At 37.7% G+C, this 12,271-nt stretch overlaps 1 protein-coding gene across 1 annotated transcript; it reads left to right on the top strand.

Moving 5' to 3' along the window:
- Nucleotides 1-2,775: 2,775 nt before the first annotated feature.
- On the top strand, nt 2,776-11,871 carry LOC121967150. The gene is made up of 4 exons (XM_042517201.1): nt 2,776-4,022; nt 4,106-5,536; nt 10,614-10,728; nt 11,365-11,871. Exons 1-4 carry the CDS (start codon nt 3,021-3,023, stop codon nt 11,571-11,573), a joined length of 2,757 nt encoding a protein of 918 aa, XP_042373135.1. The 5' UTR covers nt 2,776-3,020; the 3' UTR covers nt 11,574-11,871.
- The last annotated feature ends 400 nt before the right edge of the window (nt 11,872-12,271 follow it).

The following is a 12,271-nucleotide window of genomic DNA, read 5'->3' as shown; positions in this document are numbered from 1 at the left end:
CACAGATGTAGATTGGGTAGGGGACCTTGATGACAGAAAATCCATATCTGGCTATACCTTCTTGCTGAATGGTGGCGCCATCCCATGGAATAGCAAAAAAGCAAGCTTGTGTAGCCTTGTCGACAATGGAAGCTGAGTTTGTGGCTTGTGCAGCGGCTATACAAGAGGCTGTCTGGTTAAGAAAGTTTTTGAAGCATCTGAAGATTGCTAAGGACAATGGGAGTCCTATTACAATGTACTGTGATAGTCAAGCTGCTATAGTTTTTTTCAAGGATCCTAAATATCATAGCAAAGACAGGTATATATAAATTAAGTATACTTTTATAAAGGATATTGTTGATAAGAAAAAGATAATTCTTAAGTACATTCCTACACTAAATATGCTTGTTGATCCTTTTACTAAGTCATTGACTAAAGAGTCATTTTAAAGATATGTGAAGTCTTTAGGACCTCAAAGAATGTAACTTATTATAAAGATATTTTGATAAATGAAAAATACCATAATCTATTCAGTGTATATGTCTTGGTCGCATTCGAATAAAAGTCTCGATAAGCATGTTGGTAGATTGAGATTGGTTTACTCACATGGACAATCATCTCTGTTTGTTAAGTATAAATAGAGGTAAAACTATTGCTTATGAGATAGCTTATGTAGTTGTGAATAGAGATATACCTATAAGTTATGATCGCCTTGATAATTGTGTCAAGATGAGATCATTTATGTAATGATCAGAGTAAATGAACCCACCATTTACTGAATTTGCTTAAGGTCAAATTGGAATTCATTTGTTGAATTCAAGATTTGACATTAGGTATGTCTAGATCGAAATCTATACGATGTTAAATTTTGAAAAAAAAACATGCACTTTTTTTAGTAAAGAGAATAACATCGTAGCATGTGATTCATACCACATGCGCTATGACTACAAAAAAGGGTAGTAGGAGAATGGATCTCTACTTCTCTACTATGTGAGACCCTTGATATTATAAGTTAATCTAAATTTTACCCTAAGTGACTATTTAGCTGTCTACTTGAAGTTCTGATCAGTGTATGCTACTTTAGCATGTTTCCTATTAGCTATGGGTGATTTGGTCTATGGAGCATAACTAAGAAAGCGACTGATTAAAATGAATAGATTCTAGCTAAAAAGGAAGATTAAGATTGATTTACATCTGTAACATTTATTTATTGATACCAGTTACATTTTTAGTTCAGTACATAAAATGTAATTGTGAATAATTGTATTGCTTGGAGATGTTGAACATACTCTTAACAGAATAGTCATTATGAGGGATTAAAGATGTTTATATTGATGTAAATAATTTAATCTGGGATAAAGATAAGTTTTGATGTCTCTGATTCGTTCTATAGAGAAGCTATGCAAGGTGTAACAATCTTCTTAGCAATGAATACTCAGTGTGCTTGCTGTCGCACAAACAATTTTTCCTAATGTAGGGAATAATTGTTTTTATTTGATATTTGTGATTAATTAATTGATGCTCTGGTCTTCGTGACTAGATCATCATAAAATCTATGTGACTTATTTGATTTTTGTGACCAATTAATGTTTTGCTTTAGCCTTGTGACATTATGATCTTGTAATCTATGTGGCCTACATAGTCTTTGTGGTCATATAACCTTATGAATTGATTTGGACAAGTGAGAGATGTTGGACATTGAGGAGACGAAGGGCGTCGCTTCCCCTTCGTCTCTTTCATTGTTGCAAACGTCAAGGAGACAAAAGGGCGTCCCTTCCCTTTCGTCTTCCTTACTCGGCTTATATAATGATGTGTCCAAGAACAATCGAAATGGGAGAAGATGATCAGTGTGTGCACAGTAAAGGTAACAGTGGTCAAAGAAGAACATCCAGACTAAAGGGATTTGATTTGTGAAATTAGAAGAGCTTTTCAATTCCATTCATGATCGTTCTTCCGATGATTGCAGTGACTAAGCTCATGACGGAAGCACTATGAGTTGTTACACGCTTTTAATCTTATGATTCATGTATATTATAGGCAATACTCCTCACTATCATCATCATCAACAGCCCTCTCCCGATTGGGAGAGGCGCCAGCCACCACATCATCTTCCACCGACGTTCCAGCTTCCTGGAGGGGTTGAAACTGATGCCGCAGATATGCAGTGCTGCTTGTGCACCTTCAACAGCTAGCGGCCATCCTTCTCCGGACAGCATCTCAGGAAAACCGCAACCATCATCTCTATGGAGCTTTGGTATTCCAAGCTCTGAGAGGCAGCCCCTATCCGGAGTTCCCATCATGGCATCCATCGGAATCCTGATAGGGAGTCTTCTTCCATCCGCAATCTCTTCTCGTGGTTTGTTAAAAAAAGGGCGTCTTTTGAATTTTTTTTTTCCTCAAAAATGTATGCCTCCATGGGAAGGCAACCCAATCCCAATGAACGGGAAATATCATTTGTTGTAGTCCAAGGACACGTGTCCCTTTCCCGGTCGCTTCTTCTTCCGTGTCTGGACCGGCTCATCCTTTCAGCATCTAGGTCGCTCTATTCAAACTTTGGTAGACGAACCAATCTCGTAAAATGGGATTCAAATTTCGATCAATCGCCAGTCAGACAGGTTGCAGTCTAATCTGCCTCGCGGCGCACCGGAACGGTTCCTCCTCCACAAATCCACCGTCGATTCAGAAACCTCCAACGTGTAAATGGAGCCCGCTCCCCGATCCCCAAACCCTTACCGTCTGATCTCCATCAGATGGCCTCCGTGTCTCGGCGGACGTCATTAAAAGAAGCACGCCCATCCCGCGAAGCAAACCCTAGCTTGCCTCCGCCGACGACCTGAAACGCTTGTAACTGCCGATACAAGACTGGGCAGTGTGGCCTGTTTTGGGGGGGCTTGATTTTGGGAGGGAAGTCAAAAAGTCGCTGCTCGTATCGCGATTCGTATAAAATCTGTGGGATATCGAGTGAAACTCTGAATCTGGTCGCCATGTCAACTTGAAAGGGCGATCCTGTTAGATGATGAAGGCGTTTCACGCCGGTTCAGATGATGGTAGTGATGGAACGTCGTACGTGGCCGGAGATCCATAGGGCTGCACCGAGGAAGTTGTACGGGGCAGCGGAGGCAGAGATCGGGTCTCGGGTGTTTCCCTTGCCGGCTCCGCCGGTTCCGTCCATGCCCTCGGTGGGGACCCGTCGATCGACGAGGGTGTTCGTTCCCAAAATATCCTCTGGAGGGGCGGATGCCAATGCCAGCGGACGCAGGGGCTCCAGGGTCCTCCGATCTGGGAAGCGGCTTGCGGTTAACAAGAGCACGGATGGGTGGCAGGAGGATTTTGGCAGCGGCGGAGCGCCCTTGCTCCTTTGGGGGAAGGTGGAAGAGGGGGACAGGAACCGCCTTGGATTTTCCGCTGAGTGCGAGGAGCAGGAAGCACAGATGACTAATGGTGTTGTGGTTGAGAGTGTGTCACAGAAGTTAGATGATCCAGAGGAAAATCTTGAATCTTTGCAAGCCAAAAAGTATGCAATTGTTTATGAGCGTAAGAGGCAGAGACAACTCTCAGATAGTGCGGCATCATCATCTTCTTCTGTCGCTGATGCGACTTCTTATATGAATAGAAGGTTTGGAATTGTGTATGTGCCTAAACGACACAGGAAGAAATCAAAGGTGACGCCTTTGCCGCAAACAATCGAGCAAACTGCAGCAATTTTTGGCGTGGATTTTGGGCTGGCGTCAAGGAAACCAGTGGTTTTGAGAAGGGGGTTGAGAATTTCAACGTTGGCAGAGAATTTTGCAAAGAAGGTTGGCATTAGAGAAAACAGCTTGCACACTGGCGTCACTGATCCTGTGGTGCTCTTGCTTATTGCTGAATCCTCTCATGCTAATTATTCACATTTGATTTCGAGACTCATCATCTGCATGCTTAAATGGATGAGGGGAACTACTGCACCACTCGTGGAACTTGTTGCCTTCATATTCTCTGGGTCATTTGCTAGTATTTTCTCTGAGCAAGGAGTACATATATTACCTCTCAGGGGGCGATGTGATGTAAGTTTTACCCTAAACTTTCACTTATTTTTCTTATATATTATGGCCTTAAATGTTCTAATTGTTACTTTCTTCCCTTTCAGAATGTTGTTTTCACAACTCCCAGGTTTTTTGGTGGGCTTTGTAGGATATATGATATTAAACAGTCTATACCAATAATCTGGCTTGACTATTTGGCACTAGCCTCATTCTTTAGGAGTTTGCATGTCAGTATGCTTCTACGTTCCCTTTATTTGCCTCACTTCATTTTGAGATATTTAAAGTGCTCCCATCTTATCCCTTCTGCTGCTGCCATTTGTCAAGGAAATGACTCTATTGCTCGTGCGAAAGAAGATTCTTTGGGAATTGTATTCTCTGGGACTAGTGTCATGCAGAGTCCTGAGAAAAATGTTAATCATGATGCTTATACATCAGGTTCACAAAATGCAATTACATTGTCAGGTTTCAGTAAGCATAGCAAGAAGAGAAGCTTCTCTAGGTATCTCAGAAGTCGGAACTTGGCTTTAATGAGAATGCAAGCTGGTCCACAGTTTTCAAGGCAGTCCAAGTTGAATGACAGTGGTGCTACCTTTGAAGGGAAGCAGGAAGGCCTCCAGGCAGTTATGAAACCTGTCTCTATTGAAATACCTGATCATGGTGTTGAGGACTTGCTCAGTTTCATAGATGAGAGTGATGCCTCTACTCCACTCAGTGTTCCGAGACACAGGAAATCTGTCAAGAAGAGCCCCATGGAGCAGAATAAGGAACTGAAATATGCTTTAGCAGAGGTGAAGCAGAACATAGACTCTGTGCATTGCCGTGCAAATGTCCTAGTCACTGATGTTGACAGGTGTTGGAGAGAAGAAGGTTTTGAGGTCATGTTGGAGTTATTAGGCTCTCAGGAATGGGCTATAGCAGTTAAGTTTCAGGGTGAAGCAATGTATCTTCACAAATCTTTGGACATAAGGCCATGTGTTGTTAATCGGTTCACCCATGCTTATATGTGGGCTGGAGATTATAGGTGGAAGCTTGAATTTTTGGACAGGTGGGATTGGCTTGTATTCAAGGAATTGCAAATGGAGTGTTGTGAGCGCAACCTTCAAGAGTCTTCGTCTAGGATGATTCCAGTGCCTGTGTTCGAGGAGGTCTCTGGCTATGAGGAAGGTTCTGATGCAAATTTTTCACGACCTGATGTGTATATCAAAATTGAGGACGATGAAGTACAACGAGCTATATCGAGCAAAGTAGCTAGGTATGATATGGATTCTGGTGATGAGCAATGGTTGACCAAGCATAATTCAAGTATTCAACATGCAAATGTTGGTCCAGATAATGATATTTCAGTAGATGAATTTGAGAAAATAATTTATGCAATGGAGAAGGATTCATACAGAAATGTGGATGATGTATTTGATAAAGAAAAGGCACTAAATCATTATCAGCATTTTGGAAAGAGAGAGAGGTTGCTTTCTATTTATGATTATTGGACAAGAAAGAGAAGCAAAAATCATTCTGCTTTGGTTAGAGAATTTCAGGTATTTTTCTATTCTTACTTTTTGGCATTTCTTGTCTCTTTTGATAATGTAAAATGATGTCAAAGAAATAGAATGAGATTGTTGGTCCTACCTGTTCCTGATCAAGATTTGAATTTATGATGTGGTAAACCTATTGGTCCGTGATCACATCAGTATGGTTTTGGTGTCTGCCGTGCTGATTTGTTGGTTTGGCTGACACATGGTATCATGAGTTATTCTTTTGTTTTCTATTACTTAATGATATCAAAATTCAAGTAGCAACAATAATATGAATCAAACAGTTAAACACGTCTAAATTGAGCATAATTTTAAAAAAAATGTTATTGACTGGCTAAATGTTGGCCTATTGTGGACCAGCCATCCTTCATCTTCATCCTACATGGGCCTGCTAGTAATATCAAGGCCAATCATCATATGCAGTTGCTTTAAAATCTGGTGTTCAATCCTCACATTTTTTATTTAGGTTTCCTAGGTAAGATGTTGTCACCCTCTGTAGCCAATATTTAGTGTGTAATTCATAGTTCTCAAAATTGGTTGATACTGAATTGTTGTTTGACAAAGGCTGATCTCGTCTTTTGCTAAGTTTAAAGATAGCAGAGATTGAAAGAAATTAATTATGAATGAGTTAACTCCACTAAAAAAACAAAGGTTAAATTGATTCAAAATTTGTCAAATCTTGAGTAAAAAAGAATGGAATAGTTTGAATTTTGATCAAACTAAATTGAATTTAACAAACTTAGACAAATCTAACCAAATCTTTCTTTATTGTTTCTTGAAAATTAGTAAAGACATACAGAATAGTTAGATAGTCCTTAATGTTAGGACCCTTGTGATAAATTGTCAAAAAGCTAAAGGGTCAAGGGCAGAGGTGAATGACAGTTCTTTCTGTAATTAGCACTTAAATACTTGCTAATAGCTTTGTGAGGTCAATTAAACAAAAGTATGCAGTAGAAATAAACAAAGGAAGAATACAAACTCTAACACAATGCATATACATGCTTCGGAACCATCGATTCTATTTCACGGCTTATGACCCTTCAATGAATCACTCTCGAAAGCCCCCACTAACTTTTCTCCTTTTTGGACTACTTCCAAAGGTGGAGAAACTTCTTACAAACTCTTATAAGATGAATATAATGGAGCTTAAAATAATAGGGAACAATAGGCTTAATTGGACAAGAACATAAGTTGTGAACCTTAGCTCCAAATTATCTCTCGGGCCCCTTTAAGTTTCAAACATATTCAACTGACCTTTGTTGTCTTGTTGTTGTATTGTTGATCAGTTGATGAAATTCCACTATTAGTTGACTGATGCATTATAGCTATTATGTCATTAGATTGTTGTGGTGCAGCTCTAGAAGATTAACGACTCTTTCTAGTTTTTCTTTTATAGCATTAGTTGTCTGGAAGTTGTCATCAGTCAAGATTGATCCCAGATCTGTCGATTTTCCAATTGATGCAGCCACAAGTAGAAACATTAGTTGATTTGCCAATGCAACCACCATCAATATCTTATCAGTCGATTAACACCAGATTTAACCACAAACTAAAATATTTGTTTGCTAGCTAGCTGATTAACCTTTATTTTAATATTTAACTTTCTCATTTTTTTATTTTAATATTTATATTCAAATTTCTTGGACCTAGAATAATTGGAAAAGCAATATAATATAAAGAATTAAATAATAGTAAACTTTTAAATTAAATAGAATTTTAGTGATGTACTTCTCTTCCCTTTCTTCGATGGTGCACTCTCTCTATGTTAAAGCATTCTTATACATCCAGCCATGAAACATCCTTTTAGAGACAAGGTTCAAGAGACAAGGTTCTTTAACTTCTTTAATCGACTTATCATAAAATTCATATTGACAAGCAAATCAGATCAGATGGATCTCCTTTTTCTTGTATTTTTTTTTTGGTCTTAACTCTAGCTGAAGATAAACTTTTTACCAGTACAAAAGCATTTAGTCATCCCAAATGGTTTCATTTTAGAATCGAGGTACTTGAGTGTGGTCCAATTCTTTTCACATCTTATGAGACTACATGTTAAGCTATGAACACAAATAACAAATCTTCATAGCTCACAACATACCTCTCCATAGCTCTCTCATCATAAAGATGAATGAAACAAACTAAATAAGAAACCAAAAAATAATTTATTCTCACACCTATCTTTAAATAATTTGTTGTGCTTGGTTATTTTTTGGCTTTTGTTGCTATCACCATATTTCATGTCAAATATCCCTTTGCTTCTCTTGCTTCTTTGAGTTCACCCGCACTGTCTTGAGGATGCTAATTTAAACCTTTACATCAAGAGGAAAGTTTGAATCATAATGAAACTAAAGTTGTGATATTAAACCACTTATATACTTATACATCATGTAGCCGACCCCACCTAGTGGGATAAGGCTTGATTGTTATTATTGTTGTATATACTTATACCTCATGTATCAAAAATATAATGGCGCCATAAAAAAATTATGAAGTAGCATTCAATTAAATTCATACCGAGGGTTAAGGCAATAAACCCATGCATGCTAGGGTCTATGAAGTTGTAAATCCCATCCAGTGTTCATAATCTTTCAGATCCTTTGATATTTACTCTCAATCCTTCTAAATTTCTTTTTGTGATTCAATACTTATATCTATCCATTGCTTTGTGAATATAGCCCATGACTAGTGTCATATCACCATCCATAAGATGAAACACTTTCACTAGTGGAGTCACACACAAACAAAACTCCATCTACTTCTAAAATTGTGAATCACACTTGTACTTTCTTCCCTTCAAATTGATTGTGAAATAACTTGTAACCTGAGCTTCAGAAGCTAACATGAATCTGACTGCATATTTCTTCTCCAACATCATTTTCAGTGTCAAATATGTGATAACAAATATAAAGGCTGTAAGCCTCTTCAATTCATCTCCCTTAGTAAATCATCTACATAAATTTAGGACTAAAGTATTACTATAAATAATGACTTGCTTCTATAGGTCTTTTGCGATACTATCATTAAAAAAAGGAATTTTACCAATGTCGGCAAGAACTAAATCTGAACAATGCATCAGACTAGGTGATTAAAATAACTTTGTGCTGCTTTTAATAATTGTCTAGCTTCCATGTAGTTAGATGTATCATCCATTAGAACTTGGACAAAATTTTCTTCACCTATTTCATACACTTGTGTATCAAGTAACTCAAGTGTTTTCTTTTACATTGTTAATTGCATCTGACATGTAATAGATTTTAGAAACACTGTGCCACTGGACTATTAACCATAAAATTGGTGAGAGAGTGTCCTCTACTACCAAATCATCCATCAGATACATTAGTGCACCTAGTCTTACTCTGCTCAATCAATTTTATACTTTTGAAGATAGGATCAAATATGTTACTCTTGTGTGGCAAAAAGGCGATTCGCTCACTTCTAGTGCCCTTGCCAACCCGTCCCTAGACTAGCACGGAGGAGGTAAATCATGGGTGACTACTAGCCATTAGTGCAAGTGGTCAAGGCATGGAGGAAAGTATGCTCGGACACGCCGAGTTTCGACTCTAAGACCTCATGTGACAACACTCTATGCCTCAACCACTGCATTGCCCTGAGGGGACCTATCAAATATGTTACTTTGCTTCATGATAAGTAGGTTGCTTCAAACCTTGATCATATTCTTGAACAAACTTCAACATTTATAGAAATAGAGGGCTGTTTACTAAATTGAGCGACAAGACAGTACCATAAATGCATTTGCAAATATCCTGTCTCTTTTCTTTAAAATTTGATTGATTGCTATTTGCTTTGCTTTTCCAACTTACCTAAAGCACAAATAATCCATTTGTCCCATCATCTCTTTAGTTGTAGCATTGTTTTATTCATCAAAGTGATCTTGAGAAGATCCTGCTCTTCCTCATGTCACACAAAATCTTCAAAGTCATGTCACACAAAATATGCAAAATCTGTATGGACTTGTTTTTTACACCCTTCAAAACCTTTGAATGAGCTTCTACCTCTTGTCGTGTGCCAGCTAGATGATTTCTCATTCAAAAAGACCACTGCAATACTCATTCCTACAACGATTACATTCCAATAGCATTTAGTTCCCTTCATCAAGCGCAATGTTCCCATGTCACCTCAACCTTCTGCTTCTTTCAAGCCATTCACTATCATAATTTAAACAATATATTAAAAATAGAGAAATAGTCAAACTAAAACCTTTTTGAGAAAGTTTGTTTCTAGTCAAAATCAAATATTTAATTACTTGTTAATTATTATCAGTATTTGGATTCTTGAAAGAGGCAAAGAGAATTCTCTATCCACAGACATGGCCGGCGGGGAGATTGAGCCTTAATATGGTTTTTGACATAGTTCCTTGAAATCCATTGAATTATGATAAGGGGTTCTCGGAGATTTTAGGTTGATTGTTTGGCATAAACATGGTTTGAATTATCTGTTTGGCAGATAGACACGAATAATTGTGCATATGTACACATTGGAATTACTCAAAATCAGAACATTTTGCCTTCCAAAATTGTATAGCATGGCCATGTACTCTTCTACAGAACTTTGTTGTTGGGCAACTAATTTGTGTGCATTTGTTTTTTTAGTGTGCTTCTTGCCTTTATAGTTTTCAGCAGTCTTCTCTCTCATTGCATCACAACAGTTTTGATGATTTCCGATGCTTGTAATGGTCTCTTATTTTGAAATAATTGATCCCACCCAAATGTTAGTTGCTGGAAGAGATTTGTCTCAATTGCTAATTTCTGTTTTGATTATAAGAGAAATAATTGGATCATCACTATTTTACTTAAGTTGCATAGGGAATTATTTATTTGTCTTTTTATAAAAAAGGATTCTATTTCTGGATAGGTGGAACATGCTAAATTAGTAATATGTTTCGGAAGGCAGTAAGCTACAGTACTTTATAAAAAGTTTACTGCTTGTTTTTTCCCCTTCATTTTTTCTGTTTTTGGTAAGATTGTACTTTTTTTGCTGTTTACCAGTCTTGCATACTGCTTCAAGGTCATGATTTTGATGCTTAGCTATTATCTAAATCTTATGTTCCCTGCATTTTGTACAGGGTCAACCCTTAAGGCCAGCACAGTTTATACATAAGCCTGTTCTCCGCAAAAAGAGATCACTCAAGAGGAAACGGAGTCAGACAATAAAAACAAAGTCAGAGGTTCTAGAACAAGGTTTTTTTTCTGCATATTACTACTTTGTTTTGCTCTTTGATAGGTTTAATGATGTTGAATATGGAGATAGTAGACTCTGGATTCCAGCTTAATGTCTATGAGAATTATAACTCTAGTTATATGGATCTCTTGCTATATTTTTTTTGGTAATCCAGGTCTTATGATCATGGATCTATTGCTATTGCTACTGCTGAATGTGGTGTTAGTTTATTTGGTGCTTATTTCTCACAATTGGTGATTAGTAGGATTTTGTGAAATGCACAACCACATTGTTGCTGCTGCTGTTGCTACGTTCATCATAAATTTTTTTTGTAGTATAACTGAAAATTTGTGAAAGCTATGCCCTATATATTTCTGTAAATTAACCTTACAACCACAACTTATCCCTAAGCCATGTGTTATCAGGTGGCTCACAATCCTTTTGAAACTTGCTCTTCAAGGGTTAAGTTTGATGCTTCAACTCCTCACTTTTTTATTATACTCGCAAACCTCACAATGCTAATATTTTTAGTTATAGATACAGCACTCTCTTGTTATGGCAAAAGGATGTAGTTGCATTTGAAATTTTGAAGCCATTGCCAGCTTAATTCTTTTATGCTTTAAATAAATGACTAGTACATTATCTAATGGTTGCAGTACATGATGGGGCTTTGAGGAGAGTTCATGAAGCAGAAAATGCTGCAAAAAGGGCTTCAGAATTTGCTCTCCAATTGCGAAGTAGAGCTCAAATCTTGATGTCGAATGCTGAGCTTGCAATGTACAAATCAGTTATGGTTCTAAGAATTGCAGACTTCATCGAAGCTACTTCAGAAAGCAAAGATCCAGCTTCAGTGATTTTGGACTGAGTCGAAGAATTCAAGCTCAGATTATCTACAATTTGCCGTGTTGTCAGTGACTCTTGGTTCAGGGGTCATCCTTGATTTCCAGAGATTGTTTGGTGGCGCCGAAAACAGTCAATTTCTTTGATATTCCTTTTATGGTTTTTGGTGTGCTGCTTGATGTTTCACCGGTTGTATGTGATTGGTGGGTTACTCCTGAAGCCATTTTTGCGACCGGTTCCCAGAATTTAGGCGTCCGGTCAAACTATAAACTCATGTATAAAAACAGTTGGTAGACTGTAAATGGTATCAGTATCACACTGTACATATCTTGTCATTCTCGGAGGGATTGATCAAAGTCTGAAGGCGGGCATGTCGAGCCACTTGGAAAAAATGACCGAGACGAGTGCTTACCATTTTGCGCTTATTTCTTTCCTAATGCTTACATTTTATCAAATTCAGTTAAACTTTGAAGAACGTTGTTCGTGGGCAAAAAAAATGCAATGTGGTTGTGCCCCGGATGAAAGTGAATACCAAATCTATATGACAGATATTCTAAAGAGTAACTTTTACGCCATTAATCACAACCAAGCATATGCATAAGAAGCTGGTGGTTCATACCAAGGTAGAAGTTATTTGCTGTCGATTGTATTCAGTTTGTCTATTGCTTTTTAGAGTCTATGATTTGTGTCTAATGCTCTTTATACTCTCTAATTTATCTTCCT

Source organism: Zingiber officinale, chromosome 3B (genome assembly GCF_018446385.1).
Source record: "Zingiber officinale cultivar Zhangliang chromosome 3B, Zo_v1.1, whole genome shotgun sequence".
Classification (NCBI taxonomy): domain Eukaryota; kingdom Viridiplantae; phylum Streptophyta; class Magnoliopsida; order Zingiberales; family Zingiberaceae; genus Zingiber; species Zingiber officinale.
This window is presented reverse-complemented; position numbering and strand designations above follow the sequence as displayed.